This window comes from Erythrolamprus reginae, chromosome 2 (genome assembly GCF_031021105.1).
Source record: "Erythrolamprus reginae isolate rEryReg1 chromosome 2, rEryReg1.hap1, whole genome shotgun sequence".
Lineage (NCBI taxonomy): Eukaryota > Metazoa > Chordata > Lepidosauria > Squamata > Dipsadidae > Erythrolamprus > Erythrolamprus reginae.
The window spans coordinates 260,143,985-260,171,905 of record NC_091951.1 but is presented as its reverse complement, the minus strand read 5'-3'; the positions used below and the strand labels follow the sequence as shown (position 1 = coordinate 260,171,905).

General features: G+C 40.1%; 1 protein-coding gene across 1 annotated transcript; it reads left to right on the top strand.

Annotated features, from left to right (window-relative positions):
* Positions 1–260: 260 nt before the first annotated feature.
* Positions 261–27,348, top strand: MTAP (methylthioadenosine phosphorylase). Its single transcript, XM_070742502.1, has 8 exons — positions 261–655; positions 2,917–3,003; positions 4,013–4,071; positions 6,140–6,307; positions 11,978–12,080; positions 15,761–16,000; positions 24,369–24,491; positions 26,101–27,348. Exons 1-8 carry the CDS (start codon positions 623–625, stop codon positions 26,137–26,139), a joined length of 852 nt encoding a protein of 283 aa, XP_070598603.1. The 5' UTR covers positions 261–622; the 3' UTR covers positions 26,140–27,348.
* Positions 27,349–27,921: the final 573 nt, after the last annotated feature.

The following is a 27,921-nucleotide window of genomic DNA, read 5'->3' as shown; positions in this document are numbered from 1 at the left end:
GGGACCCCATGACAAAGTCAACTTATAGTTTATTAGATTTATAGTTTATTAGATTTGTATGCCGCCCCTCTCCGAAGTTGTATTTTGTCCTTCAATCTAGAATAGGTAGGTACCATATGTTAAGCCTACGAATTTGGGCTTATCTGAATAAATAAATGCAGTTATTGTATATTGTTGAGCAACTTCAACGTCCCAACTGAGCTCAGGAGAAAATCAAAGCTAGGATACGTCCACTGGATCGCGGTTACACACACACACACACACACACACACACACACAAATCCCGCCCCCTCCCCCCCACTTGGGCGGCTTTCCACGTGTGCTGAGGTTGGAAATCGCCTCGGCCTGACGAGGCGCCGCGCCCTCAGTTAGGACGGCTACGCGAAGCAAAGCGAGCTCCGTCAAATAATAATATTTTTTTTTAAGCGCTGCAAAACCTCCGCCACCGAAAGAAAGAAAACCGGGGAAGGGTGGCGGTGGGGGACTCGCGCAACGATATCGGCGCAAAGGCGAAACGCTGTTTCCCACCCACCCCCTCCGTTATTCCAGGCTTCCCGGCGCCAGGCACCATCCCTGGGCGGAGAAGTCAGCACCGCCTCCTTCCTCTTTCTTCAGGGCGAACATGGCTGCAGCTGCCGTCTGCTCGGCCGTAAAGGTAAGGCGCCTTTTGCCACCGTTTTCGTCCAGCGGGGGAAAGCCGAGGCTTCCCCTCGTTTGCAAGGTGGGGGGAACCTTCTCCCCCTCTTCCTCACTCCCGAGTGGTTTCCTCAGGGCTCCAGCGCCTCTGCAAAGAGGCGCCCGCCCGGCCTCGGCACGAGGGAGAAGCTCCCCGCACCTTTTGGCCGGCCTAAAAAAAATCAGCGCTTATCGCCGCCGCTGACGGCGCGGGAGGAGGAGGAGGCGGAAGGCGGCCTTTTCCGCTTCTCCCGGGGCTGCAAACCGAGGCAGCCTGGCTGAACGCAGGGAGATTTACTGCAGAGCAAAAGGCGCGCAAGTGTGAGTTGCGTTAAACGTTTGTTAAGAGAGAGAAAGCGCGTCGATCCTGGGGTGGCAGTGAGAGAGGGGCGAGGAATCCGGTTTTCGAAAAGGGTTTCTGAGCTTGCTTGCTTGCTTGCTTGCCTTCCTTCCTTCCTTCCTACCGTCTTTCTTTCTTTCCTTCCTTTTAATTTTAAAAATTTCTTTTTAATTGTTTTAATTTTTTTAATTTTAATTTTATTTATTTATCTAGTTAGTTAGTTAGTTAGTTAGTTAGTTAGTTAGTTAGTTAGTTAGTTAGTTCAATTTGTATGCCACCCAACTCCCTAACTCTGGGAGGCTCACAACTAACTAAAACAATAAATGCAACATTAGTATTAAAATATCCAGAAAGAGAAACTGACAATAAAACCATGCCTATCCTTTATGGCCAGAGCTTGCATGATTGATCCCCCCCCCCCCCCCACTGTAACAACCTTTTTTTTTTTTTTTTGCCCTGCTTGTGCTGGACTTTGTTCTATCTGTCTTTCCCCCACCTCTTTTGGATCCTTCTAAGGATCATCCATTAAATGCTGGATTTTGTCCAAGGTTCAGATGGAAGAAGAGCCAGGAGTTAAGATTGTGGGGCTGCCTCCTTCAAGCACAATGTAACGGGCAGAGAGTGTCTGGTTTTCCTCCCCAACCTCCTTAGAGTCTGAAACTGGGGATCACCCAAGTTTCCAAATCTAAGATACTTGGATTTAGAGGCTCTTTAGAAACCTTGGAAAGCAATATGGGTAGTTCTCGACTTAACCATAGTTCACTTATTCAGAAGTTACAACAGCACTGGGAAAAAAGTGACTCGACCATTTTTCACACTGTGGTCGCATCTTGAAAACGGATTCATATTTATGACGGTTGCGTTGTCCCCCATCGGATGATCTCCTTTTTGCAGTCTCCTGACAAGCAAAGTCAATGAGGAAACCAGATTCATTTAACAACCGTGTTGCTAATTTAACAACTGCGGTGATTTCGTTTAAATGTGGCAAGACAAGTCATGAAATGGGGACAAAACTCACTTAACAAATTTTTCACTTGGCAACCTAAATTTTGGGGATTGATTGTGGTTGTAAAGTTGAGGACTACCTATACAATAAAAACAAATCCCTAATTCTGAGATTGTATTATTTTTCCTGCCATTCTGCTGATGCACAAAGCAAATCTGAATAAAAACAAAATACTATACAGATACAGAAAGTTAACAAATGGTGAACATATGACCCCAGGACAATAAATATTATGCATGCCAGTTGCCAAGTGTAAAATGAGGACCCAGATTGTTGGGGGCAGTAGTTGCAAAGGTGAAAAATTACTCACCTTTTTCAGTAGGTCATGAAACAAATGCTTGTAAGTGGAGGACTACCTGGGATTAAAATGCAGAGTGTCTTTTATGGTATTATCTGGGAGCGGTTAAGTCAGTGACAGTAGAAAATATTTTTGTAAGACTCCGTAATAAGGGTTAGAGAAGATTGCATTAGAGACTTCCAGAAGTCTTGCAGTTTTTAAAGTTTCCTGTTCATTAGATGGAAACTTCACCAGCGTTGCTAACTCTATGGGTTGATTGGGCAATCTAGAACCGAGAACAGAGATAAGTGGGCAGGTCTGTTCCTCTCAATGTTGTTGTGGAATTTGTTCTTCTGAAAAGTTACAAAGGAAGTGAGGTTTGCTACTGTGCCTGTTTTGATAGGAACGTCCTGTAGAAATTCTTGATGGCCCTCTGTTTCCAGTACTTTTTCCATCTGTCCTGCATTGTGATTAAGAGAGTTGCCTAAGCCTAAAGAGATATGTTAGCCAGCCTTAGCAAATTAAATAAAGCAATAAAGACATTGTGATGTTAGTGGTACATTCATGAAGAATTTATCCTTTTATCTTGTCTTCTAATCTGTATTTCTTCTCTGGAAGATTGGAATTATCGGAGGGACGGGGCTGGATGATCCTGAGATATTAGAAGGTCGAACAGAGAAATACATTGATACACCATTCGGAAAGGTGCGTATAGGTAACTAGGACATCTGTTTTTTATGTATATAGTGTGCTAAGGAAAACACCTGAAATAGAGCTATATTTCCAAGAATTCCTTATAGGTTTCTATGAAAAAACACCCAGTTGATTGTATGAAGAAAGATAAGAAAGTCCTCATAAAATACCCATGTGTTCTTCGGATGCACAAATTATTTCTTAATTTCTTGGCAAATGGTTATGGATCCATGAATTCAGTTCTTCTCTTTATGTACACATGTATATATTGAATATTTTAGTGGGACAGGTGTATTCACAAAGTGTGACTTTGTGTGTGTGTGTTTATGTTTATAGGTTAATATAAGTTTCAGATTACTGTCCTTTTCATTACTCCTCATAGACTATTTTTCATAGAATCAGAGCTGATCCCCATCCAGCTGCCTAATGATGATGCAAAATTGTCTTTCTGGGATATTCTGTACTTTGATTTAGTCCCATAGCATTCACTAAGAAACCCAAGCAGTCAGGTCCCAGAATAGCCAATCCACTACTGATTTGTAGCCTGCTGCTATTGATCCAGTAATTCAATGATCTCTAATGTTTCCAGCTCGACAGAGTTGGGAGGGGGGCATACAACTTTGTGCAAGTATGTGTGTGTGTGTGTGCTCACGCAAGCGCATGCATGCATGCTAGCCCGCCCCACCACTTCTACAGCCCGGTTGCAAATGGGCTGCTGCCTGGCAGCAGGACATGGACCAGGGAAATTGGGGACCCCTGCTGTAATTGTAATATTCTGAAGAATCTACAATATAACTTTGCAATTGTTTTCTTGTACATCAAATTTGGGCGGGCAGCAAAATCTGTCAAGATCTTATTGAGATTTATTTCTAACGTGTGATTTAATGCGCAGGATTGTAGTGCGTGATGGATTTTCACTTTGATTACTGCATTAGTAGCAAATCAGGCTCTTTTTAAAAAAAACGTTGGTGGAATTTTATGATGTAGTAGATGTTACTTTGTGTGTTGTTTTTAATTCTAGCCATCAGATGCACTGATTTCAGGAAAGATAAAAAATGTTGACTGTGTGCTTCTATCCAGGTATGTGAAATTCCTTTAAAACACGTGACTTAAAATTGCATTAGAAAATATGATGTGCCATTAATCATAACCAAGCCAAACAAAAGCTTGCTAACAATGCAGATTGGATTGAGAACTGCTTGGCAGACAACCAAGGAGCTCTGCAAGAGTTTCTTGTGCCATCATCTGTTCTTGTTTGCTAGAGACTCAGCAATCAGGCAGTTGATAAGAAGGCACAGTATAGGTGGTATAGATGGAGGAAAGTAGCAACTTTCACAAGAAATTACATAATCACCATGAATTGCCCATTTCAAGGTTGAGGATTAGACCAATTACTCCTGAAATTCCTCCAAATATAGGACTGTATACTTTATTGAACTGGGGGATGTGATGGTGCAGTGGTTAAATACATTGAGCTTATCAGCTGGAAAGCTGACAGTCTGGTTTTAAGGCTTGAGCACCGTGTGACGGGATAAACTCTCGTCCCTTGCAGCCAACTTAGCAGTTCGAAAGGATACAAGTAGATAAATAGGTACCACTTTGGTGGAAAGTAACAGGGTTCCATGCCACTATATGTATAATCGTGCTGGCCACATAAAACCATGGAAATTGTCTTCAAATAACAGTGGCTCCCTCAGCCAAGAAGCAGGTGAGTACCACTCTCTAAAGTCGGATATCACTAGACAAGAAACCTTTACTTTATTGAATGTATTAAGTTTCTTAATGTGGGTTTTTTAATTTTCTCATGAGCTTCCTTGCCAAAGGAACTGTGATTTGGGATAGAGAATCCAAGGACTCTAATTTTTTTTTAAAAAGTCCTCTTGTGGGCATAAGCATGATAAAGGCTCTTAGTCCAAACACATTTTTAAAAAACAAAAATATAAGATATGAACCAAGAACCTCATAAACATGCAGATCAGGGCTCCTCGTGTGGTCTACCAGGTAATATAGATAATCTGGTGATTTTGGATTGACCACTGTAGAAGCTTTTCCTTGCTTACTCATAAACTTGCTTTCTCCTCTCCCCCCCCCCCCATCAGCTCCCTTCCCCATGCTCCAAATTGTAGCTGTAGCATCAAGCACTAATAAGGGAGTTCAGGGACTCTGACAATGGGCCGTCATGTTTAGATTGCAGTTTGACTTCTTCTCAACCTGGTCTTGGGTGTCTAGTATTCTCCTCAACTCATATTTGCATAAAGTTGGAATAAATTATCTGTAGCGCCGATGAAACTCCAAGCCCCTAAGAAAAGTGGTCTGGGGAATCCTTTCAATAACTTATCTGTCATATAGGGAACATTTTAAAAAAATATTTTTTATTAAATTTTTATCACAACAAACAAACAAAAAAAATCTTAAAGAAAAAGTGCCCAACACCAATAACCCCTCCACCATTTAGGGGGTTAAATTATTTACAGTAAATTTCAATTTCTTCCGGTTTACATTTCTTTACATACAAAAAGTGATTGGAGTTTATTTTTCACATTGTCGTCATATATTCTACTTAAGATATAATCTTTCACCTTATTCCATCGTGCCATCAGCTTCTCCAATTTATTTTCATCAAAGTTATTTAATCTTATTTCCATAATTTCGAAGTGGATGTGGTCCACCATGTACCAGTACCAATTCTGGATTGTCCATTTATTGCTGTCCTTCCACCCTAATACCACTACTGCTTGAGTGCTTTCCAAAGCTGCTGTTTTGATTTCTTTAAATTCTCGTAATTCCCCATGTTTAACTAGTGTTGCTGATTCTTTCGTGATTATCCAATTAATGTCATATAGGGAACAATGACACAGTTGCAATGCAGTTGCAATGAAATGAAATGTAATTTTTCTATCCCACCTCAGCTTTCTGAATACGCCTATAGTCCTGCCTCTCAAAAAGACCAGGTATGAATCTTCAGCCAGAAAAAAAGCTTGAGCATCTTTAGCTGAAATGGGTCAGAGCAAATCATGATTTGATGCATCATTTTTCTGATCGCAGTGCAGATTTAATTGCCCAAGTAGCTTGTCCATTTATTATTCTCCATTTTTATATTATGTTTTTGGGTTTAACCAGATTCCTTCTCTCTTTTTTCTTTCCCTAGGCATGGGAGGCATCATTCCATCATGCCAACAAATATCAATTTCCGTGCCAATATGTGGGCACTAAAAGAAGAAGGTTGCACTCACCTATTAGTGACGACTGCCTGTGGTTCATTACGAGAAGAGATTCAGCCTGGAGATCTTGTTATAATTGACCAGTTCATAGACCGGTAAGGTAGGAGGGGGAAATCTGGTTCTGTGTAGAGTTAGAACTAATAGAAATAGGATCAAGTCTTAATTTGGCAAGAGATTCTGCAAACTTTGATATCATTCCAAAAATCCACTTCTGTCAAATGCATTAAGCACTATTTTTAATCAGTAATGGCAAACGCATTGTTTTATTCCAATAAGAGAGCCAACCTCTCATGCAGAAGTACCGACAGGAAGAGGAGGAGAGGTCTCAGTGGATTAAAAAACTGCCGTACATTCCTCCATATCACTATATGATGATACCTCCCCCCAGAAAAACAATCCATCCTGCTGCCTGCCTTATTGAAAGACTTCTGTCCTTGGGCGGTGTAGAAAAATATCTTATTGCATTCCTATTTGTCTTTTTCTCCTTCTTAGAGAACAAACTGTCTTGGATAAGTCTATTCTGCTGAGATTTCCCCAGCTCTTCTGCCAAATTGGCAGAAAAGAAAAGTACAATAGTGTGGGGAAGCAGGAGATGCCTATGACTAAGAGGATAGAATAGTTGGACAACAGGGAGAATGGAAGGCTTAAAAGCAACATGATATTTTGAATGTATTTTTAAAATTTGAGTTTGAGTTTAATCAGATTTGTATGCCGCTCCTCTCCGCAGACTCGGGGCGGCTCACAGCAATAGCAATACAATGTAAGACAAATCCAATATTTAAATTAATTTAAAAACACCACAACTTAAAACCAATCATACACACTAGCGTACCATGCATAAATTTTATAAGCCTAGGGGGAGGGAACATGTCAATTCCCCCATGCCTGACGACAGAGGTGGGTTTTAAGGAGCTTACGAAAGGCTAGGAGGGTGGGGGCAACTCTGATACCTGGGGGGGAGTTGGTTCCAAAGGGTCGGGGCCGCCACAGAGAAGGCTCTTCCCCTGGGTCCCGCCAAACGACATTGTTTAGTTGACGGGACCCGGAGAAGGCCAACTCTGTGGGACCTAACTGGTCGCTGGGATTCGTGCGGCAGAAGGCGGTCCCGGAGATATTCTGGTCCAGTGCCATGAAGGGCTTTATAGGTCATAACCAACACTTTGAATTGTGACCGGAAACTGATCGGCAACCAATGCAACCAATGCAAAATAATTGTGGAATAGACAACTTTGCCCCTTTTTGCGAGCAGAGAGCATAAGATGTTTTTCTGACAATCCACTGACTCTTTTTATTTTACTGTTGTTCATAGATGTAATTTATAAAAAGCTGACTCTTCTTAATTTACTGTTCCAAAGGTGCTTTTTCAGGAGGCTTTCTTGTTTTTTTCGGGACTTTGTTTTTTCTTTGAAGATGTTTCACTTCTCATCCAAGAAACTTCTTCAGCTCTGACAGGATAGTTGGGAATGGAAGGGTTTACATTTCGTGCAGACAGCTGGTCATTTTCATCCTTTCAGAGCGGAGGTGTTAAACTCAAGACACGGGGGCCATATCTGGCCCACGGGGCTGCCCTGGAAACAGCACAGGATCAGCCCGCGGTGCCTCTTCCAGCAAAAATGGAGTTGGATAGGCCACATGTGGCCCTCCAAGGATCTGTTTTCCCTAGCAGAGGGTTGCAGAGGAGGCCATCGCAGCTGGAAATAAAGCTCGGGAATCCATTTTCGCTGACAGTGTGCTCAGGTGACCAAAGGTGCCCCAATACAAGTGATGTTGAGTTGACCGCACTCACTCTGTCCCCCTGAGGTTAAACATACCTCTGATGCAGTCCTCAATGGAGGTTTATCTGTGTCCTCAGGTTCACCTGAGTAATGCTCCTCTTTCCTCTAGTCTGCTATATATATATATATATATATATATATATATATATGTGTGTGTGTGTGTGTGTGTGTGTGTATATATATATATATATATGTGTGTGTGTGTGTGTGTGTGTGTGTATCAAATGTTTTTAGCTGAAATTTTACAATTAAGGGAGACTAGGATGGTACCATTTTGGCCTTGTTATGGCCTCATCAGCTAGCCACACCCTTCCTTACTGGGATTCGAATCCATCCTAGTCTCCCTTAATTTTAAAATTTCAGCTAAAAACATTTGATACATGCAGAATATAGTTGTCGGCTATGAATAAATTAACTGCCTTGAAATGGTCCTGGGTTGGGCCTAGAGGCAAAAAGGAGCTGTGACGTTCCTTCAATATACCATTCCAAGGGTGATCATCCCAAATTGTTTAGCTAAAAAGGCCTGGATGACTGAGAATCTCTACAGACTTCCTAATTTATTGTTTTTCATAGATATATTTTATTTAATATATGAATTATTAATAAGCCAGTCACAAGGGAAATGTTTCATATGCTGCTTTATCCATTTAGCTTTCAATATATCTGATGCACAGGAAAGGAAAGATTACTGCACAATACAGCCTGTGTATTTCGATTAGGTGGCTTAAAGCACATTGATACCAGCTCTTGATCTAATTTTCCTCCCTTTACTTCTGCACAAAAGGAATTACTGTTAGGAGACAGCAGAAATAAGGTGGAGGGTGGGGGGGAAGAACCAAAATGAAAAGTTGAATTGAGTTGTCAATTTTCACTTATTATTCTGTAGAGTATTGGTATTGTGGTATTTATTAATCCTGCTATTCTCCTCGCATTTACTATACAATTGTTACCCTCAGGGTCCTTTTAGACCTGGAGTATAAAAATATGGTCTTATACTTGAAAATAAACAGATAAGCATCAAATTTTTCATTTCAATTTTCATTTCATTATGTTTAGAAATGTTCAAATTAGTATGCAAAGGCCAAAGGTTCTCAAAAAAATTAAAATTGGAAGCCTGGGAAATAATTGCACACGGGGGGGGGGGGGAATAAACAAATAATCATCTTTTTTTCATTTCAATTTTCATTTCATTATGTTCAGAAATGTTCAAATTAGTTTCCCAATGCCAAAGATGGTCAAAAAAGTCAGATTTTGCAGCCTAATCTAGATGAAAATGAACAAAATTTCACAAAAATGGGGAGAGGGGACTTTTATGAGCAAAATAAACAAATAAGCATTAATTTATTCATTGCCTCTTGGCACCTCTCCCATACTCCTTCCTCAGGATTTTCTATCTTCTTATACTGTTTGTGTCTGGTTCCGCATTTTTCAGAGTATAAGATGTTCCAAAGTACAGTATAAATATAAATATAAGTATTTTCTTACACCATATAGACACCTTTTGACCAAAAAAAGTCAGCAGGAAAGACAGATTCACTTAACAACCTTGTTACTAACTTGACAACTGCGGCAATGTACTCATGGCAAGAAAGGTCATAAAATGGGGTAAAACTCATTCAACAACTCAACAGAAATCTGGGCTCAATTGTGGTCAGAAGTCAAACACTACCTATAGCTGGCAGAACTATTTATAATGGCTAGTCTCCATTATATCCATTTTTAAAATCCTGTTTCTAAAAGTTAACATTTGTGATAGTTGGGGTGTGTCTGTGTTCTGTTGTTTGGCTCCTGCAAAGGCTACATTTTGAAGTGAAATTGAGAGGTTCTAGTTTAAAGATACACATCCCATCACTAAAAATCCAAGCAGAGTTCTTGGGCCACAGGCAAGCAATCAATTTAAACCTAACTTCAGCTTCTTGAAAATCAAACCATGAGCTGAAATAATTGATTCCCAGGGTAAATGCAAACTTCTGAAGAAGGTTGCAACCCAAGAGTCAGCTGTAATCGAATTTGTTTATTGTCACAGCAAGCTTTATTAATAAAAAAAAATATTATGCAGCTTTATTAATAAAACAAGCGCTGCATCACGTTAGTTTTCTTGCTGTATGAAGTATGGTAATACCTTCACTCCCCCAATCATGCTGTTATTGCTGCAGCTGTACATTATGCCCCTTCCCTAATAATCCAGCCAATGTTAGAGCTGCAATTCCCAGGATCCTAGTAAGCACGGCCTTTGCCAGAGAATTCTGCAAGTTCTAATCCCATTGGAATAGTGTTATCATCTTATTACACGCCTGTGTTTTTCTCAAATGACTAACAGTTGTTCAGAACTTTACTATTGAAAGTTTCTTACTCATTTAGCAGAGTCATTTGTCAAGATGCCATATCTTATTGGCATATGTTCCTGTTTATTCCTTACACATTACATTATGAGCGGCCACCTGATCCCTTCCAGATGTCTGAATTCAACAACTGTTCCTGTTCTTTGACTTTGGTAGTGTCGACAGGGCTGGTGAGAGTTAAAGTTCTGACGTCTTGGCAGGAGTGCATTGAGACTATTTTTAGTTAAGCTCTCCCCCCCCCCCCCCCCCGTTCACGAATGTTTGAGCTGAATTTTGCTGACCGAATAGCATTCTTTATGCATTTTTAGGACGCAACACGGTCTTTATGGTTTTTCTTGCCAGTTCTGGTTTACAAATTGAGAAACATTTTGTTTCTTTCCATCTTTTCTTTTTTTTTCTTCTGGTCTACTAATCACCAGTTAAGATGATAGTCTCGTTTCAGTTTAAGGCCTCTTTCTAAGGGTCTGTCCGAATATGTTTCATTTCCCCCCCCTTGAAGAAACTGTAATTCTGCTATTACAATCTTCCCAACTCGAAGGATGTGGTATGTTTTGTTTCCAGAATGTCTGGTTTCAGTTGGAAAGTACTGTTTCCCTTGCTTTGTATTAATTTGCCTCTGAGAATATTAATTATTGATTGATTGATTGATTGATTGATTGATTGATTGATTGGATTTGTATGCCGCTCCTCTCTGTGGACTCGGCAGTGCACAACAAACATAGAATACATAATAAAACAATTTGATCCAATTAATAACCGTTAAAAGACTTAAAAAACATACTATAAGCTTAAAAACATTCAATTCTCATTCATTCAATCCGTAGATTATTCTAAACACATTTGTTGGTTGCAGGAGGGAGAGATCTAATTTCTTCTAACCTTAAGGATACAGGTAGACCTTGACTTACAAGAGTTTGTTTAGTGATTGTGTGAAGTGACAAAAAGTGACTTATGACTACTTTTCACACTTACAACCATTGCAGCTTCTCCATAGACACGTGATCAAAATGCAGGTGTTTGGCAACCAATGCATATTTATGACGATTGCAGTATCCTGGGGTCATGTAAAGCCCTAAATGGCTCATGGTCAGACTATTTATGGGACCGCCTCCTCCCTCATACCTCGCTGTGGCCAGTAAGTGTCAGAGTCAGTCTTCTCTAGGTCCCATCCGCCAAACAATGTTGGTTGAAGAGCCAACCCTATGGAATCAACTGCCCCCAGAGATCCGTGTTATCTCCACCCTACCGGTCTTCCGGAAAGCCGTTAAGACCTGGCTTTTCCAGCAGGCCTAGAATTAGGATTGACTACAAGTAGGTATGGGGTAAAGTAGGTAAATGATATTTTTTATCGCATTGTTGATTGCTGTTGTATTTATGATTGTTGTTAGTCACTCTGAGTCCGTTTTGGAGTGAGCGGCATATAAATACAATAAATAAATGCAACTTTTGCAACTTTTCAAAAAGCAAATTCATTGGGGAAGCCACAAGATCCTAAACTCTTTATTATGTGATTTATATCATCAAACACTAGCTATATTGTATAGTTTATATGCAGCCGAAGACAAGTCCTGTTCAATCAAAGCAAGCCAAAAGGATGGACACTCACAATTTTCATTGTCTTCTCTGATAATTTTTTTTATCTTTGCAGGACAACAAAAAGGCATCTCACTTTCTATGACGGGACTAATTCCTGCCTCCCTGGAGTGTGCCATGTTTCTATGGCGGAACCTTTCTGTGCCAAAACAAGAGAAGTTAGTAGATGTTATATTATGGAGGTAGTCCTCAACTTACAACCATTTATGTTGTAACCATTCAGACCATTCAAAGTTACAACAGCATGAGTGACCTATGACTGTTTTTTATATCTATGGCAGCTGCAGCATCACCTATGTCATGCAATTAAAATTCAGATGCTTGACAACTGACTCATATTTATGACTGTCCCAGTGCCCCGGGGTCATGTGATCACATTTTGCAACCTTCTGACAAGCAAAATCAAGGGGGGAGCCATATTTACCGTACAACTGTGTTACTAACTTAATAGCTAGAGAGATTCATTTAACAACTGGCAAAAAAAGTTGTAAAATGGGGCAAATTCATTCAGCAGCTGTCTTGCTTAGCAACAAAAATGTGGTGCTTAGTTGTGGTCGTAAGTAGAAGACTACCTGTATAGGATTCAATCTGTAATTGAAAAAATGAATAGCATTCCCATTTTCCTAGCATTCGGCTACTAACATGAAGCTAGATGAATACTAGATAACACATTTACTGTATTTTTCGGACTATAAGATGCACCGGTCTATAAGATGCACTAAGATTTCAAAGAGGTCAGTAAGGGAAAAAAAGGTTTTGTCCCCCTGGACCCCAGAAGTACTCTGCAAGCCTCCCAAACCCTCTGCATGTCCCATTTTTTGCAAAAACAGTCGATTTTGTCTTCCCCAGTCCCAGGAGCACACTGCAGGCTTTCCAAACCCTCTGCACACCCCATTTTTTGCAAAAACGGACGCATTTTTCACCTGTTTTTTTAAAAAAATGGGGCACACAGAGGGTCTGAGAGGTTTGCAGAGTGTTCCCGAGAGCTGGGGAAAGAAAAAATGGTCATTCTTTGTAAAGTGGACTAGGTGTCCACTTGACTGATTTTTGCAGCCTTATTTGAAAAGAAACCATCACAAAAACAACATACAGTAGTACCTCTAGATACAAGCTGCTCCACATGCGAGTATTCCAAGTTACGAGCCGAGACGCGAGCAAAATTTCTGTTCGACACCCGAGCTCAAATTCGGGATATGAGCCGAGCTTCCACTAGGTGGCGCAAGAATTCCTTGCTTCCAGTTATCTCGGCGCGAAAAACAAAGTCTAAAGGCATTCGTTCGAGATGCGAGTTGATCGACATACGAGCTTGGGTCTGGAATGAATTAAACTCGTATGTCGAGGTACCACTGTATATGATAGAAAAAAATGTACTCTTTCTAAGGAAATAAAAGTGAAGACGATTGAAGGTGAGAAAACCGAGAGCTCCATTTTATCACTTTCAATCATCTTCATTAGAAAGAGCAAGCTTTTTTTTATTGCTCTCTGTTTTCTCACTTTCAATCATCTTCATTTTTATTTCATTAGAAACAGCACATTTTTTCTATCATATATGTTGTTTTTGTGGTGGTTTCTTTTCAAATAAGGCTTCAATTTCACCTGGTCCACTTGACAAAGAATGACTCAAAAACGTTCCTGTTTGTGTGAAAAATGGCCGTTTTTCGCAAAAATGGGGTGCGAGGGCGGGGCTTCAGAAGGCCAAAAATAGACGCACCGACATTTCCACCCTCTTTTAGGAGGGGAGAAAGTTGCTTCTTATATTCCTAAAAATATGGTACTCTCTCTCTTTGTTTTACATAATAGTGCTAGATTAATTATCTTACAATCTTGCATATTGCACTAAAATTGCACTAAAACTGGTTCTCCCTTTAGTTATGTGTCAAAAATTATAGCAGTGAGATAGATGGGCAGTCAGTAATCTCTAGCTCAGTGTTTCTCAATTTTTAACACCTTTAAGAAGTGTGGACTTCAACTCCCAGTATTCCCTCGAATATTGACTGGGGAATTCTGGGAGTTGAAGTCCACACATCTTAGAAACATAGAAACATAGAAGTCTGACGGCAGAAAAAGACCTCATGGTCCATCTAGTCTGCTATTTTCTGTATTTTATCTTAGGATGGATATATGTTTATCCCAGGCATGTTTAAATTCAGTTACTGTGGATTTATCTACCACGTCTGCTGGAAGTTTGTTCCAAGGACCTACTACTCTTTCAGTAAAATAATATTTTCTCATGTTGCTTTTGATCTTTCCCCCAACTAACCTCAGATTGTGTTAATGGTTGAAAAATGTTGCAATAAGTAATGTAAGATCCTCCAAACCTCCTTTATGACTATAGTTCTCCCAGTCCCTTCCCCACTTGCCTACCTGGACTGATTGATTTAGTAAGTTTATATTGCCGCCTACTATTATAATAATAATAATAACAACAGCAACAACCTCCAGCTTGGCATCAACACACACTCATACCAGCCATTTAATGGGCTCCATCCGGCTTTGGATTCTTCAATTCCACTGACAGAACCATATCTTGAGGGCCCTCCAAAAGAGTGTCAGAGTTGGGATTTGTCTTAATTTCTAGAGGGATAATGTTCCAGAGGGAAGGGGCCACTACGAAGAAGGCTTTTCTTATGGGTCCCATTAGATGTACATGGACATGCATTATTCCTTGTCTCCCCGCTGTAGTGGGTTGGGTAGATGTGACTGGCAACAAACAATCCCTCAGATAACCTGATCCTAAGCCACGAAGCTCTCTAAAGATGACAACCAGCACGTTGTCATCCAACACCCAGAAGCAAACCGGCTATCAAGATCTATACAAAACCATGTGGGCTTCAATCCCCCCCCCCCCCCCGGAGCTTCTGGATGTTTTTCAAGGACAGCCCCATGTAGCACCTGTTGCAGTAGTCAAGTCAAAAGGTGATTAGGGCATGAGTGACTGTGAGTAGGGATTCAGCAACATTGCAGCTGCTACGTTGTTTCTATAAAATCCAGAAGTCTCTTCACACAACATAGAAAACTTGGGACAGAAGCCAAAACATTGAATTATCTATCCTGTATTAAAAGGATTCTCTGGTCTTAAGCCTTGCAAGAATGAATACCTTGGCTTACGACATCAACTGCTATAAATTAAATAGTAGTTATATTCATCCATCTTTAGATTTTCAGCATGTGGCAATACGATTTACAAACATTTTTGAACTAAGAAATAAAAATAATACAAGAATTGCATTTGCTTGAAGAAAATTATGACATAATGTATACTGATGGTCTTGATCTGGGGTTATGTCATCTGACCTTGCATGACCTCAAAAGACCCCATGGGCCTTCCATATGACTGGCAACAAACAATCCCTCAGATAACCTGATCCTAAGCCTTCCAAACAATTTAATGAACCTCAAATTCTCAAAGCAACAGAAATAGAAGAATGGGGAATTAATGTTCACATTTCAATTAAAATCAACTCAGTCAACTTCCCTTTTTTTCTTAGCCCCAGCCACTTGATTATTTTTGTTCCTAGCCTATCATTTCCAGGTCAAATGAGCCTGTTATTGGCTTGACAGAAAACCAAGTCTATTCCCAGGATAAATAAAGCAATAACTTCTTTTTAAAGCATCAATCTATTGAGTTAATGTATTTTTGTTTTTGTTCTCAAGCTATGTTTTTATACACTTGAACATCATTTCAGGGCCAGGGGAAAAAAATGAGACAATAGAGATGACCTTGATATTTCACATGAGAAATTAGTTAATTTTTGGAGGGGGCTCAAATCACACACACACACATATACACCAGAGGGATAAAATAGTGGTGACTTTTTATCTCCCTTGTTGATTTCAGGTTCTCCTGGATATTGCCAAAAAGCTTGGAATCAAGTGTCATTCAAAGGGGACAGTAATTACAGTCGAGGGACCACGTTTTAGTTCTCGGGCTGAAAGCTTGATGTTTCGCAGCTGGGGAGCTGATGTTATCAATATGACGACAGTGCCAGAAGTCATTCTGGCAAAGGAGGCGGGAATCTGCTATGCGAGTATCGCCATGGCAACAGATTATGACTGCTGGAAAGAACATGAGGAAACCGTGAGTGAAAGTTGCTGTTTTTCTTGGGGGCGTGCACTTAGCATAGACCCAAAAATTGAAATGATGCTACTTGCCAAATAGCTTGGCTGAGTTATTTATTTTCTGTACAGTGGTACCTCGAGATACGAGTTTAATTCGTTCCGGACCTGGGCTCTTAAGTCGAGCAGCTCTTATCTCGAACGACTTTTCCCCATAGGAATTAATGTAAATAATTTTAATTGGTTCCAGCCCTCAAAAAACTCACAAAGTTAGTCTAAATTATGCAGAAAGACATGTTTTTAATGAAGAAATGTACATGTACATATAAATGAATAATGAAGTTTCTTTCACTTAACTTGTAAACTTTCTTAAACTTTTAAATTTACATATGTTCAACTTCTCTGCCACCCAATCCTGTAGGACAGAGGTCCCCAACCCTTTTTGCACCAGGGACCGGCTTTAAGCGATCAAGAGAGGAATGGGTGAATGAATGGACGGAGGGTGGGAAGGAAGGAAGGAAAGAGGGAAGGGACAGGAACAGAGGAAGGAAGCAAGGAAACTTATGAAAGGGGAGAGTAAGAGAGGAATGAGTGAAGGGAGGGAGGGAGGGAAGAAGGTGGGAAGGAGAAAGAAAAGAAGAAATAGAGGAAGGGAAGGTAAAAGAGAGAAAGAAAAAGAGCAAGAAAGAAAGAAAGAAAGAAAGAAAGAAAGAAAGGGGGAAGGGACAGGAACAGAGGAAGGAAGCAAGGAAACTTATGAAAGGGGAGAGTAAGAGAGGAATGAGTGAAGGGAGGGAGGGAGGGAAGAAGGTGGGAAGGAGAAGGAAAAGAAGAAATAGAGGAAGGGAAGGTAAAAGAGAGAAAGAAAAAGAGCAAGAAAGAAAGCTGCAAGCACCCCCCCGAGCCCCCCAGGCCGGCTGCAACCTTTTAAAACACGCGCGCCGCTTCGCAGCTGTCTCCTGAAGCCGAACGCGGAAGTTAGCGTTTGGCTTCAGGAGACAGCTCCTTGGCGCTTGTATCTCGAATTTGGGCTTGTAAGTAGAACAAAAATATCTCTCCCCTCCCAGCTCTTATCTCGAGTTGCTCTTAAGTAGAGCAGCTCTTATGTCGGGGTTCCACTGTATATCATTTTTTATGAGTCCCTCTCAAATTAAAAAAAAATTAGAAAGGTTACATATGGAGAGGGGCTGCGTACAAATGTAATAAATAATAATAATATGCTGACAATCTGTATAGGGCTCAGTTTTTTCCCCACATGTCAACCTCCAGCTTTCCAGATGTGAGAAAGAAATGAATGCCTATGACATACTTGTAAATATATATGCATGTCTTGTACATTGTGGTCGTGTATGTATGCTTGCTACAAACCGCACGGCCAGAAAAGAGCTGTGTGTGTGTGAGAGAGAGAGGATTTTTGATATTTTAAAAGTACAATGTTCCCTCAATTTTCGCGGGTTCAAACTTCGCGAAAAGTCTACACCACGGTTTTTCAAAAATATTAATTAAAAAATACTTTGCGGGTTTTTTCCCTATACCACGGTTTTTCCCACCCAATGACATCATATGTCATCACCAAACTTTTGTCTGCCTTTAATAAATATTTTTTAAAATAAACTTTAATAAATAAACATGGTGAGTAATAATCTAAATGGTTGCTAAGGGAATGGGAAATTGCAGTTTAGGGGTTTAAAGTGTTAAGGGAATGCTTGTGATACTGTTCATAGCCAAAAATACTGTATTTACTTCCGCATCTCTACTTCGCGGAAATGTGACTTTCGCGGGCAGTCTCGGAACGCATCACCCGTAAAAATTGAGGGAATACTGTATACAAAACAAAGTTAGTAAGAAAAAAAGCAAATGAAAAGAAGAAAACATTTAGTTATGCCTTCCACCCTTCTTTTTATAAGTCATTAACATTTATCTATTTGTTTACTTATTTTGTTTGTTTGTTTATTGGACTTATATGCCACCCTTCTCTGAGGACTCAGGGCAGCTTAAAACATATAAAAAATACAAAATACAATAATAGATTCAAATTATGCTTCTCCTCATCCTTTTTGGCCCTCTTTAATTCCCAAGCTATCAATTCAGTCTTTTCATCCTTCAACAAAAAGACAAAAAAAGATTTTTCTGTTTGTTCCCCCCCCCCCCCCCCTGACCAGATTGGTCAGATTCACCATTTCTGTATGTTCAGTTAATTTTATAATTCAGTCTTTGTATACAATAAGCTTACTGCATGGACTGGAGGCCTTCTCAGTAGCAGCTCCCTTGCTGTGGCACAACTTGTCATCTGAAGCTTGTGTGGCTCCATCCTCACGTTCTTTTACAAGAACATGAAAACATGGTTGTTCCAGAAGGCCTTTAAAATTATTCTTATTTTACTACTTGACTTCTTATAGTCTGACTTTGTGTTCGTCTTTTAGTAACATGATTTCCTTTAACACATTTATGATGTCTGTGTGGTGTTGTGTTATGTATACTTCGTACATTCTGGATGCTGCCTAGAATCCAGTTGGTTTCAGGCAGTTAGATAAATTTCATGAATAATACACAGGTTGCTCTCATACCTTTAAATAAACACACACATACAGTAAAAAAAGTGGTCAAAATGAGAGGCTGGGGAGAGTGGGAGCATTAATTGCACCAAGGAAGAAAGGAACAAACCTGGAGGGAAATGAGATGAGAGAATAACAGAAATAAGCAAGAGAGTATGAAGTCTTTATTAAATAAAGGATTCATTAAATGGCATACAAAGCCCCCAGGGGAACAGCACCTTCCAGAAGCAGTTAAATCTTGAGGTTAATTTTTAAACACAATTTTCCAGCAGTACCACTATCACCATCCATTAGCATCACACATTCACGTCTGTGGTTTCAACAGCTTCTGTTTTTATCCAAAGCTTTAGTCAGCAACTGTAAGACCGACTCAATTGCCAGTCCACTCTAATTATTGGGTGGGGGAAACCTGAGCTTTCTTTTATTTGTAGTAAATTAAGCAATACAGGTAATCCTCACCCAAAATCTCTGTTGCTAATCAAAGAGGGTTGTAAAGTGAATATTTGCCCTGTTTTGTGAAGTGAATCACTGCATTTTTCATATAAAATCTATTTCCTCTTTACCTGTAGACATTTTCATGCACACTTTCTCTTAACATGGGTAACCCTCGATGGACAAGTGAAATCAAAAACTCTGTTGCTAAGTGAGACAGTTAATTGACTTTTGCTCCATTGTATGACCTTTCTTGCCACAGTTGTTAAATTGCTGCAGTTGTTAAGTTAGTCAGAGGTTAGTCTGACACCCTATTTTGGCATGCGAACCAAAAAAGGTTCACCATCATTGGTCTATAGCAGTGGTTCTTAACCTTGTTTGAGGTACAGAACCCACTAGTTTCATATGCACATTCACCGAACCCTTGGGGCGTGTCATCATGAATTTACATAATGAGTCGGGTGTGTCTTGACCTCTGTGGTGGAGGCTCCGCCGAATCCCTGAGACCGACTCCCTGACTCCCTAGGGTTCGATAGAACCCCGGTTAAGAACCACTGGTCTATAGCAAGTGTCCAACCTTTCTGGCTTGGTAGTCTGGTGGGGACACCAGGGGAGGAGGGGTGGTGCACACACGCTGCTTTCACAAATGCAACTTTACACATGTGTGTGCTCACCCACTACTTCCTCAGCCCAGTTCCAAACAGACTGCTGCCCGGCATTGCAGACCAAGGATTGCGGGATCACTGGTCTATAGAATGTCAAGTGTTTTACATACAGTGGTGATGGATGCTGGGAATTGTAGTTCAGTATTATTTAGAATACCTTGGGTATTTGCAGCCAAGTAGTGTGTCGTCATTCAAAGAGGCAGGAGGCAAGATGGCTTCATGTGGGGAAGGCCCTTCTTTTCTGGACAAGGCCTGGCATCACCTTTTTATTATCATCCATTAGTCATCAAGTTACATCTCATTGAGTATTGGAGAATACAGAATCTTATTGGATGGTTCAATGCATGGGTGGGCTTGTGTTTTACCTCATGGAAGTGAATGATCGTGTTGTTGAATTGCCTGTGTGCTTTTATGGAGGTCTCCTCCAGAGCTGTTTGCAACTGATAAGGAAGCATGTCGTCCAAGGGAAGGGAGAAATATTTGGAATGTCACGTATCACCTTAATTATTGATCTGTGCTTACGGATCAAAAGATCATACAGGTCAGAGAACTTATCACAGAATGTCGCCTATATCTAGTGTGGTTTGCCAGCCACTAGAGTGCGCTATTCTGTCTTTCATCTGTGGCGAGGAGGGCGTTTGCCCAGGTTCGCCTGGTGCACCAGTTGCGGCCCTATTTGGACCGGGAGTCACTGCTCACAGTCACTCATGCCCTCATCACCTCGAGGCTCGACTACTGTAATGCTCTCTACATGGGGCTACCTTTGAAAAGTGTTCGGAAACTTCAGATTGTGCAGAATGCAGCTGCGAGAGCTATCATGGGCGTTCCTAAATTCGCCCATGTCACACCAACACTCCGCAGTCTGCACTGGTTGCCGATCAGTTTCCGGTCTCAGAGTTGGCCTTCTCCGGGTCCCGTCAACTAAACAATGTCGGTTGGCGGGGCCTAGGGGAAGAGCCTTCTCTGTGGCGGCCTCGACCCTTTGGAACCAACTCCCCCCAGATATCAGAGTTGCCCCCACCCTCCTAGCCTTTCGTAAGCTCCTTAAAACCCACCTCTGTTGTCAGGCATGGGGGAATTGACATGTTCCTTCTCCCTAGGCTTATAAAATTTATGTATGGTACGCTAGTGTGTATGATTGGTTTTAACTTGTGGGGTTTTTAAAATTAATTTAAATATTGGATTTGTGTTGCTGTTGCTGTGAGCCGCCCCGAGTCTGCGGAGAGGGGTGGCATACAAATCTGATTAAACTTAAACTAAACTTAAACTTAAACTCCACATAGTGTTTGGCCAAAGCACATACAGGAGGGTGGTATTAACCGAATCTTTCTGTTCACAAAAGTACAAATAATCCAGAAAGAAAAATACCTGTGGGGAAGATTTTAAAAAGCAGCTTTATTATATACTGTGCACACATATTTTATATTTTCTGTTATTTATTTGTTTGTTTGTTTGTTTGTTTGTTTGTTTGTGTGCCGCCCCTCTCCATAGACTCAGGGCGGCTCACAGCAATAATAAAGACAATGTAAAAACAAATCTAATAATTTAAAAAACACCAAAAACCCCATTATTACAAGCAAACATACCATGTATAAACTGTATAGGCCCGGGGGAGATGTCTCAGTTCCCCCATGCCTGACGGCAGAGGTGGGTTTTCAGAAGTTTACGAAAGGCAAGGAGGGTGGGGGCAGTTCTAATATCTGGGGGGAGCTGGTTCCAGAGGGTCAGGGCTGCCACAGAGAAGGCTCTTCCCCTGGGTCCCGCCAAATGACATTGTTTAGTCGACGAGACCCGGAGAAGGCCAACTCTGTGGGACCTAACCGGTCGCTGGGATTCGTGTGGCAGAAGGCGGTCCCGGAGATCTTCTGGTCCGATGCCATGAAGGGCTTTATAGGTCATAACCAACACTTTGAATTGTGACCGGAAACTGATCGGCAACCAATGCAGACTGCGGAGTGTTGGTGTAACATGGGCATACCTAGGGAAGCCCATGATTGCTCTCGCAGCTGCATTCTGCACGATCTGAAGTTTCCGAACAGTTTTCAAAAGTAGCCCCATGTAGAAAGCATTACAGTAGTCGAACCTCGAGGTGATGAGGGCATGAGTGACTGTTAGCAGTGAGTCCCGGTCCAGATAGGGCCGCAACTGGTGCACCAGGTGAACCTGGGCAAACGTCCCCCTCTCCACAGCTGAAAGATGGTTCTCTAATGTGATCTGTGGTCACAATACATTGATATAGATTATTTTATGTATAGTTTAAGATCTGTTTTTCATTATGTAATGCTTTTCTTTTCCCTCCCCTTTATTCCTATTACCCTTCCACACCCTTTTTTAACTATTTAAATTCAATAAACTCTTTTTTAAAAAGCAACAACAAAATATCCAAGGAAAAATTGGCTGCAGAATACACACCTACTGTTAGGGGAACAGAAATGAAAAAAAATCTATGGAAACGGAACTACAAACTGACTAGGAGTATTCCAAACTCTAAAACTTTGTGTCACTCTCAGCTCTCTCAAACTGTTGTGGATAATTTTAGGCAATCAGCCTCTTTCATGGTTAAGATTAAATTTTGAGGAGAGTATGAAAGTGCTGAATTGCAATTAGTAAAACAGTTTAATATTATCTCCTCAGTACTCGGCACCAGGAAATTTGAGTGGTCTACATATACTGTTTTGGCCATGTCCACAGTTAATACCATAATATGATGATCACTGCCTGTATTTTTTACATTTTGTTTTCCTGTGATCCTCTTGTGGGTGCATGTATCTTCAGATCACTGATGAAGTTCATTTTTTTCTTTAAAAAATCTTATCATGTAAATCTGTCAGCCTTTAAGAGTTCACATGAGTGAGGATGGGGTCCTTACCATACTAATATTTTTACTAACACATCTACTTATTGTGAAATGTTTTCACTGATAAAGTGACATGGGCAAGTTATTGTTAGCCCCGTATTTATAATGATAACATGGACTATTTTGTAGGGTTATTAGCAGAATATAGTAAAGAGCTTAAATGTGCTAAAATTGTAAGTGGATGTTGGTTGAATTCCATTTGAGAAAGCTATGATTGTAAAATTGTAATTACAGTGGTTTACAGTATCAGCCTATTGCCCACAACAATCTGGGTCCTCGTTTTACTAACTTTGGAAGGATGGAATTCTGATTCAACCTTGAGCCGTTCAGGATCAAACTCCTGACAGTGAGCAGTGAGAGAGCCTGCTATTCAGCATTCTAGCCAATGCATCACTAGAGCTTTATGGTATATGTGGCACTCCTTCCTATTTTATCCCCATCTCAGTGGCCCTTTGAGGTAGGCTGGGCTCAGAGTGTGTGACTGGCACAAAGTCTCCTAGAAGGCTTTTGTACTTGAGGATACATTTGAATCCTGATTTATCTAGTCCATGCTAACCACTACGGTATATGGTGCTGACTACCTTTTAACGGTTACTGGTATACGTGTTTGTGCACATAACTACATTTTGCCTAATCTTAATCCTATTTAGGTTTTTTTTACTGTGGCTATTGAATTTTTAAAATAAAATTCTATTAAACATGCTTAATATATTGGGCAAGTTTTGTTTTTCCTTTATAAGGAGCTTGCTGAGGATGTTCATAATAAAGTTACTTGTTATTGCAATAAAGATCATTCGCCGGCATCTATCTGAAAACTTTTATGAATTGCTTTGGTTGAAATTATGTCCAGTGAAGGCCTGCTACTGGAACAGTAAGGTGCTCCGTTCCGGTAGTGATTTTGGCAATGCACACACAGCTATGCGCCCTGACGCACGCACATGCACCCCTGCGCAAGACTTTGCTTCTGCGCATGCACAGCAAGCAAAATCGCATGTGAAAATGTGCAGAAGAGATTTTGGCAATTTTCACTTGTTTTTTGCTCCTGCGCATGCGCGGAAGCAAAAATATCGACAAAAAATGCCAAAATCTCACTCTCGCAAACGTCCTCGCATGTGATTTCGTTTGCTGCATAGGCACAGAAGTAAAATCTCACACCACTGGGCCTTTGCGTACAACGGTTTTGGAGGGCGCACCGCTTGTGCCGAAGACATCAGGTGTGGCTAGTTGATGAGGCCAGAACAAGGCTGAAATGGTGCCATCCTCGTCTCCCTTAATTTTAAAATTTCAGCAAAAAACATGTGATATATATGTAGTATATATATGTCACATGTTTTTTGCTGAATTTGAAAATTAAGGGAGACTAGGATAGATCTGTTTCGGCCTTATTTTGGCCTCATCAGCTAGCCATACCCACTGGGACTTGAACCTGCAACCTTTGCCTTGTAAGGCAGAGAATTATCCTCTAGGCTACATATCCAATCCCTTCAGCTCTGCACCAGGAAAGGGTTGCATATTTTTGTGTCGAATCACCCTGGTGTATTGAAGGAACATCACAGCTCCTTATTTGCCTCTCGGCCCAACCCAGGGCCATTTCCAAGGCAGTTAATTTTATTGATAGCCGACAATTCTATCTGTATGTGTCACATGTTTTTTTGCTGAATTTAAGGGAGACTAGGATAGATCTATTTCGGCCTTATTTTGGCCTCATCAGCTAGCCATACCCACTGGGACTTGAACCTGCAACCTTTGCCTTGTAAGGCACAGAATTATCCTCTAGGCTACAGTATCCAACTCCTTCAGCTCTGCACCAGGGAAGGGTTGCATATTTTTGCATATATATATATGACTGAAGAGTGCCTAATGATTGTCTTGTTCTTGTAGGTCTCAGTGGACAGAGTTCTAAAGACACTGAAGGAGAATGCAAATAAAGCGACTAGTTTGCTACTCACTGCCATACCTCAGATTGGATGCATGGAATGGTCAGAAACCCATCAGAACTTGAAAGTAATTTGATGTTTCTATTTAATTTATTATTTAGGTGTGTGTATTTTTTTTTTAAAGTTTCCATGATAGTTTTAATGAGGGAAGCCCCAGCCTCACTTACCCCAGTGTAAGTAGAGATTACATTGAAAGCAATAAAAACAATAAACACTAATTATGGTTGGTACAGTACAGGCAGTTCTCGACTTATAACCACAACTGAGCGCAACATTTTTGTTACTGAGCAAGACAACTATGAAGTGAATTTTGCCTCATTTTATGACTTTTCTTGCTACAATTGTTAAGTGAATCATTGCAGTTGTTAGTATCCCAGTTAATTTGGCTTGTCCATCGACTTCGCTTATCAGAAGGCCACAAAAGGTGATCACATGACCCCAAGACAATGGAACTATCATAAATATGAATCAGTTGCCAAGTATCTGAATGTTGGTCACATGACTGTGGGGAGGTTGCAGTGGTCATAAGTGTGAAAAATGGTCATAGGTCACTGGTTTCAGTATTGTAACTTCAAACAATCACTAAATGAATAGTTGTAAAACTATTAATAGTTGTAATACTAAAACATTGCAGCAGTAACACAGGTAACATTAATAAAATCTAGAAGTTCAGATAATAATATGAACTAGCCATTTCTGTATCAACAAATCAATGTAATCATTAAAACTCCAAATCAAAGTTTCATTTCCCCCCCCCACCTCAAGCACAAAGTCCAGAAGCGGTTTCCATGTAGCAGCAAAAGTACTTATATTCTTTGCTTTGATCAAAACAGTAGATTTAGCCATCTCTGCCAACTTCATCAACTTCTGTAGCCATTCATCTGAGGAGGGAGACAAAATGTCCTTCCATTTTCGTGCATACAGTCGTCTTGCTGCTGTCAACATATATGAGACCAAAAATGTATATTGCTGAATGCTTAACTTCAATTGGTCACTAAATGAACTGTTGTAAGTCGAGGTTTACCTGTATTGGTCTCTGACTCATAGAAATTATTACAGTTTGTTGTAAAATCAATACCAGAAGCACATACAAATGACTGATTCAGCTGGATTCGTAAATTTCTTTAAAAGCATAGTAACAGATGAATTTACAATTTCATTATAGATTCTTCTTCAAGCAGTTAATAGGCAGCAGAGAACAGTTAGTTTCATTTCAGCAGGGCAGACAAGCACAGAGAATACAGAATGGAGAGAGCAGACTGAGCCATGCCTATCCTTAAGCTTAAATATTCAGTTTCGATTCTCTGCACAGACTCAGAAGTGGTTAGCTCCCATTGGCTGACTTAGTTGCTATGCCTATTCATTGCCTAACCTTGTTAACATGGCTGTCCCAGTTATCTTAACATAAAACACTAATACTGTATTATGTATAAAGTAGGATTCAAGCAACAAAGTCTTCATGTTATGGGTTGAAGTGAATTAAGGCTCCTAATTGGCACCCCAATTTTGTGCATACCCTGGATGTTATCTGTTACCAAAAATCTCTCCCTATTTTGTAGGGCTTTTATTTAGCTAGATCATAACTTCTGTATAATACAGTGATTACAAACATTAAAGAATTGTTTTGTAATTCTGCATCTCCCCTCCCCCCCCCCCATTCTGATTTTGTATTTCAGAACACTGTGCAGTTATCCGTTATGCTACCAAAACATTGAAAACCTAGCAAATTGCAGTACTTGAAGATCAGAAGACAGACGTGTTTACTGTTAAAGAATGCCTTTAATGGATGCAGCATTTTTCATTCCTATCTGCTAATAAATATGCTTCTTTTCAAATAAGATCTTGCAAAGGCTGAAGAACAGAACGTTCACAGCAGATTTGAAAAATAATTAATTCTTAAAAATGACATTTCAGACTGAACACAATAGCTGACACTTGATAATCATGTCCCACTGATGTGAAAGGTTAAAAAAAGAGAGGGTTATTAGCTGTAGTTCAAATATTCATTCATAACTCAATTCAAAAATGGAAAATCCATAACAAGGTATATTTATATGCCCTTGCTCCCCCCCCCCCCAAAATAACCCCCCCCCCCTCAGAGTGGTTATAGTGGTGGATTGCCGTTCAATAGCATTTTCATAAGGCAAAGAAATGCTTCTGAATGGGGATTAAATGCATTTTTATTATCCTTTTTAATAGAAAATTACTGACTTTTTAAAAATAAGAGCCAACTGCACTTTTTTGTTGTTAAAGATTTCCTGGCTAAGATTTTGCAGAGTGCCATGCTACGGTATTTATGTATTTCTTAAGAAAATACTTGCTTTTATTACGAATGTCAAATCCATTTTCTTTTGTGTCCTCGATTTCATATGTTGGACTTCGTGAATTGCTGGTTTTATTTTCTTTTTATACACTTTTTAAAGAGTTTGTGGTGGATGGGTAGACTTAGTTGTATTTAATTGAATGGCTTTGAGTGGAGGGGGCTTTAAATAGCAAAAAAGCAGGATATAACATTTCTTTACCACGCAAAATCATGAATTCTCTCAGTTGCTAATAGTGAATGTTGAGCAACTCCATTTCCGTTAGAGGTTTTCTGGTATCCTTATAGCTGTGGTAGCTCCTCTAAACCAAGGCCACTATGTCACTTGAGAGAGAAAAAATCCTCTGTTTTGCAACCACTTTTATTGATGACTCCAATACCCTTTGTTTTTTTCCTAAATATTTTAAACACTGAAAAACAACTACCATGTCTGAACAACATATTCATGTTGTTTGAACGCCGCTGTTGAATGTTTACAAATGCACACTGTACTGTTGTCATCCTTGCAAATTATGCCTTAGTTACGTATGTTAAATATCCCCTTTTCTGTTTCCAAAAAAGGATGCAATGCTGCTTTTCTCAAATAAAGCTCAATGTAACCTTTTCTGTGTCTTATTGATTTGAAACTAACTGTGCCTACTCCTAGGTGTTCTTTAGGTTGCTCTGAATCAGCAGAAAAATTATCAGGTTTTTTTAAAAAGAAAAAGAAAAATTGGATTCTTGAATTATAATATTATCCTTTCTTTCTGTAAATGTCCCCATCAAACCATTTGAGAGATGTTGCAATCTGTGGAAAGGGAAATATGACATTTTAACATGACATTTTAAATAGCAATAGCATTTAGACCTACAGGGGGTGGACAAAGAAATGGAAACACCTTGAAAAATCATCAAAATATCTTTTAATATGGTATTGCTCCAACTTTTGCGGCAAATACAGCCTCAATTCTCCAAGGTATTGATTCATACAAATTGTGAATTGTTTCCAAAGGAATATTAGCCTATTCTTCAATTAAAGCACCCTCCAATACTTTTAGAGACAGTGGTGGTGGAAATCGACTTCTTACTTGACTCTCTAAAATCGACCATAAATGCTCAATAATGTGAGGTCTGGTGATTGTGGTGGCCAGATGAGATGCTGAAGTTCATTAGAATGTTCCTCGTGCCATTCTTTAAC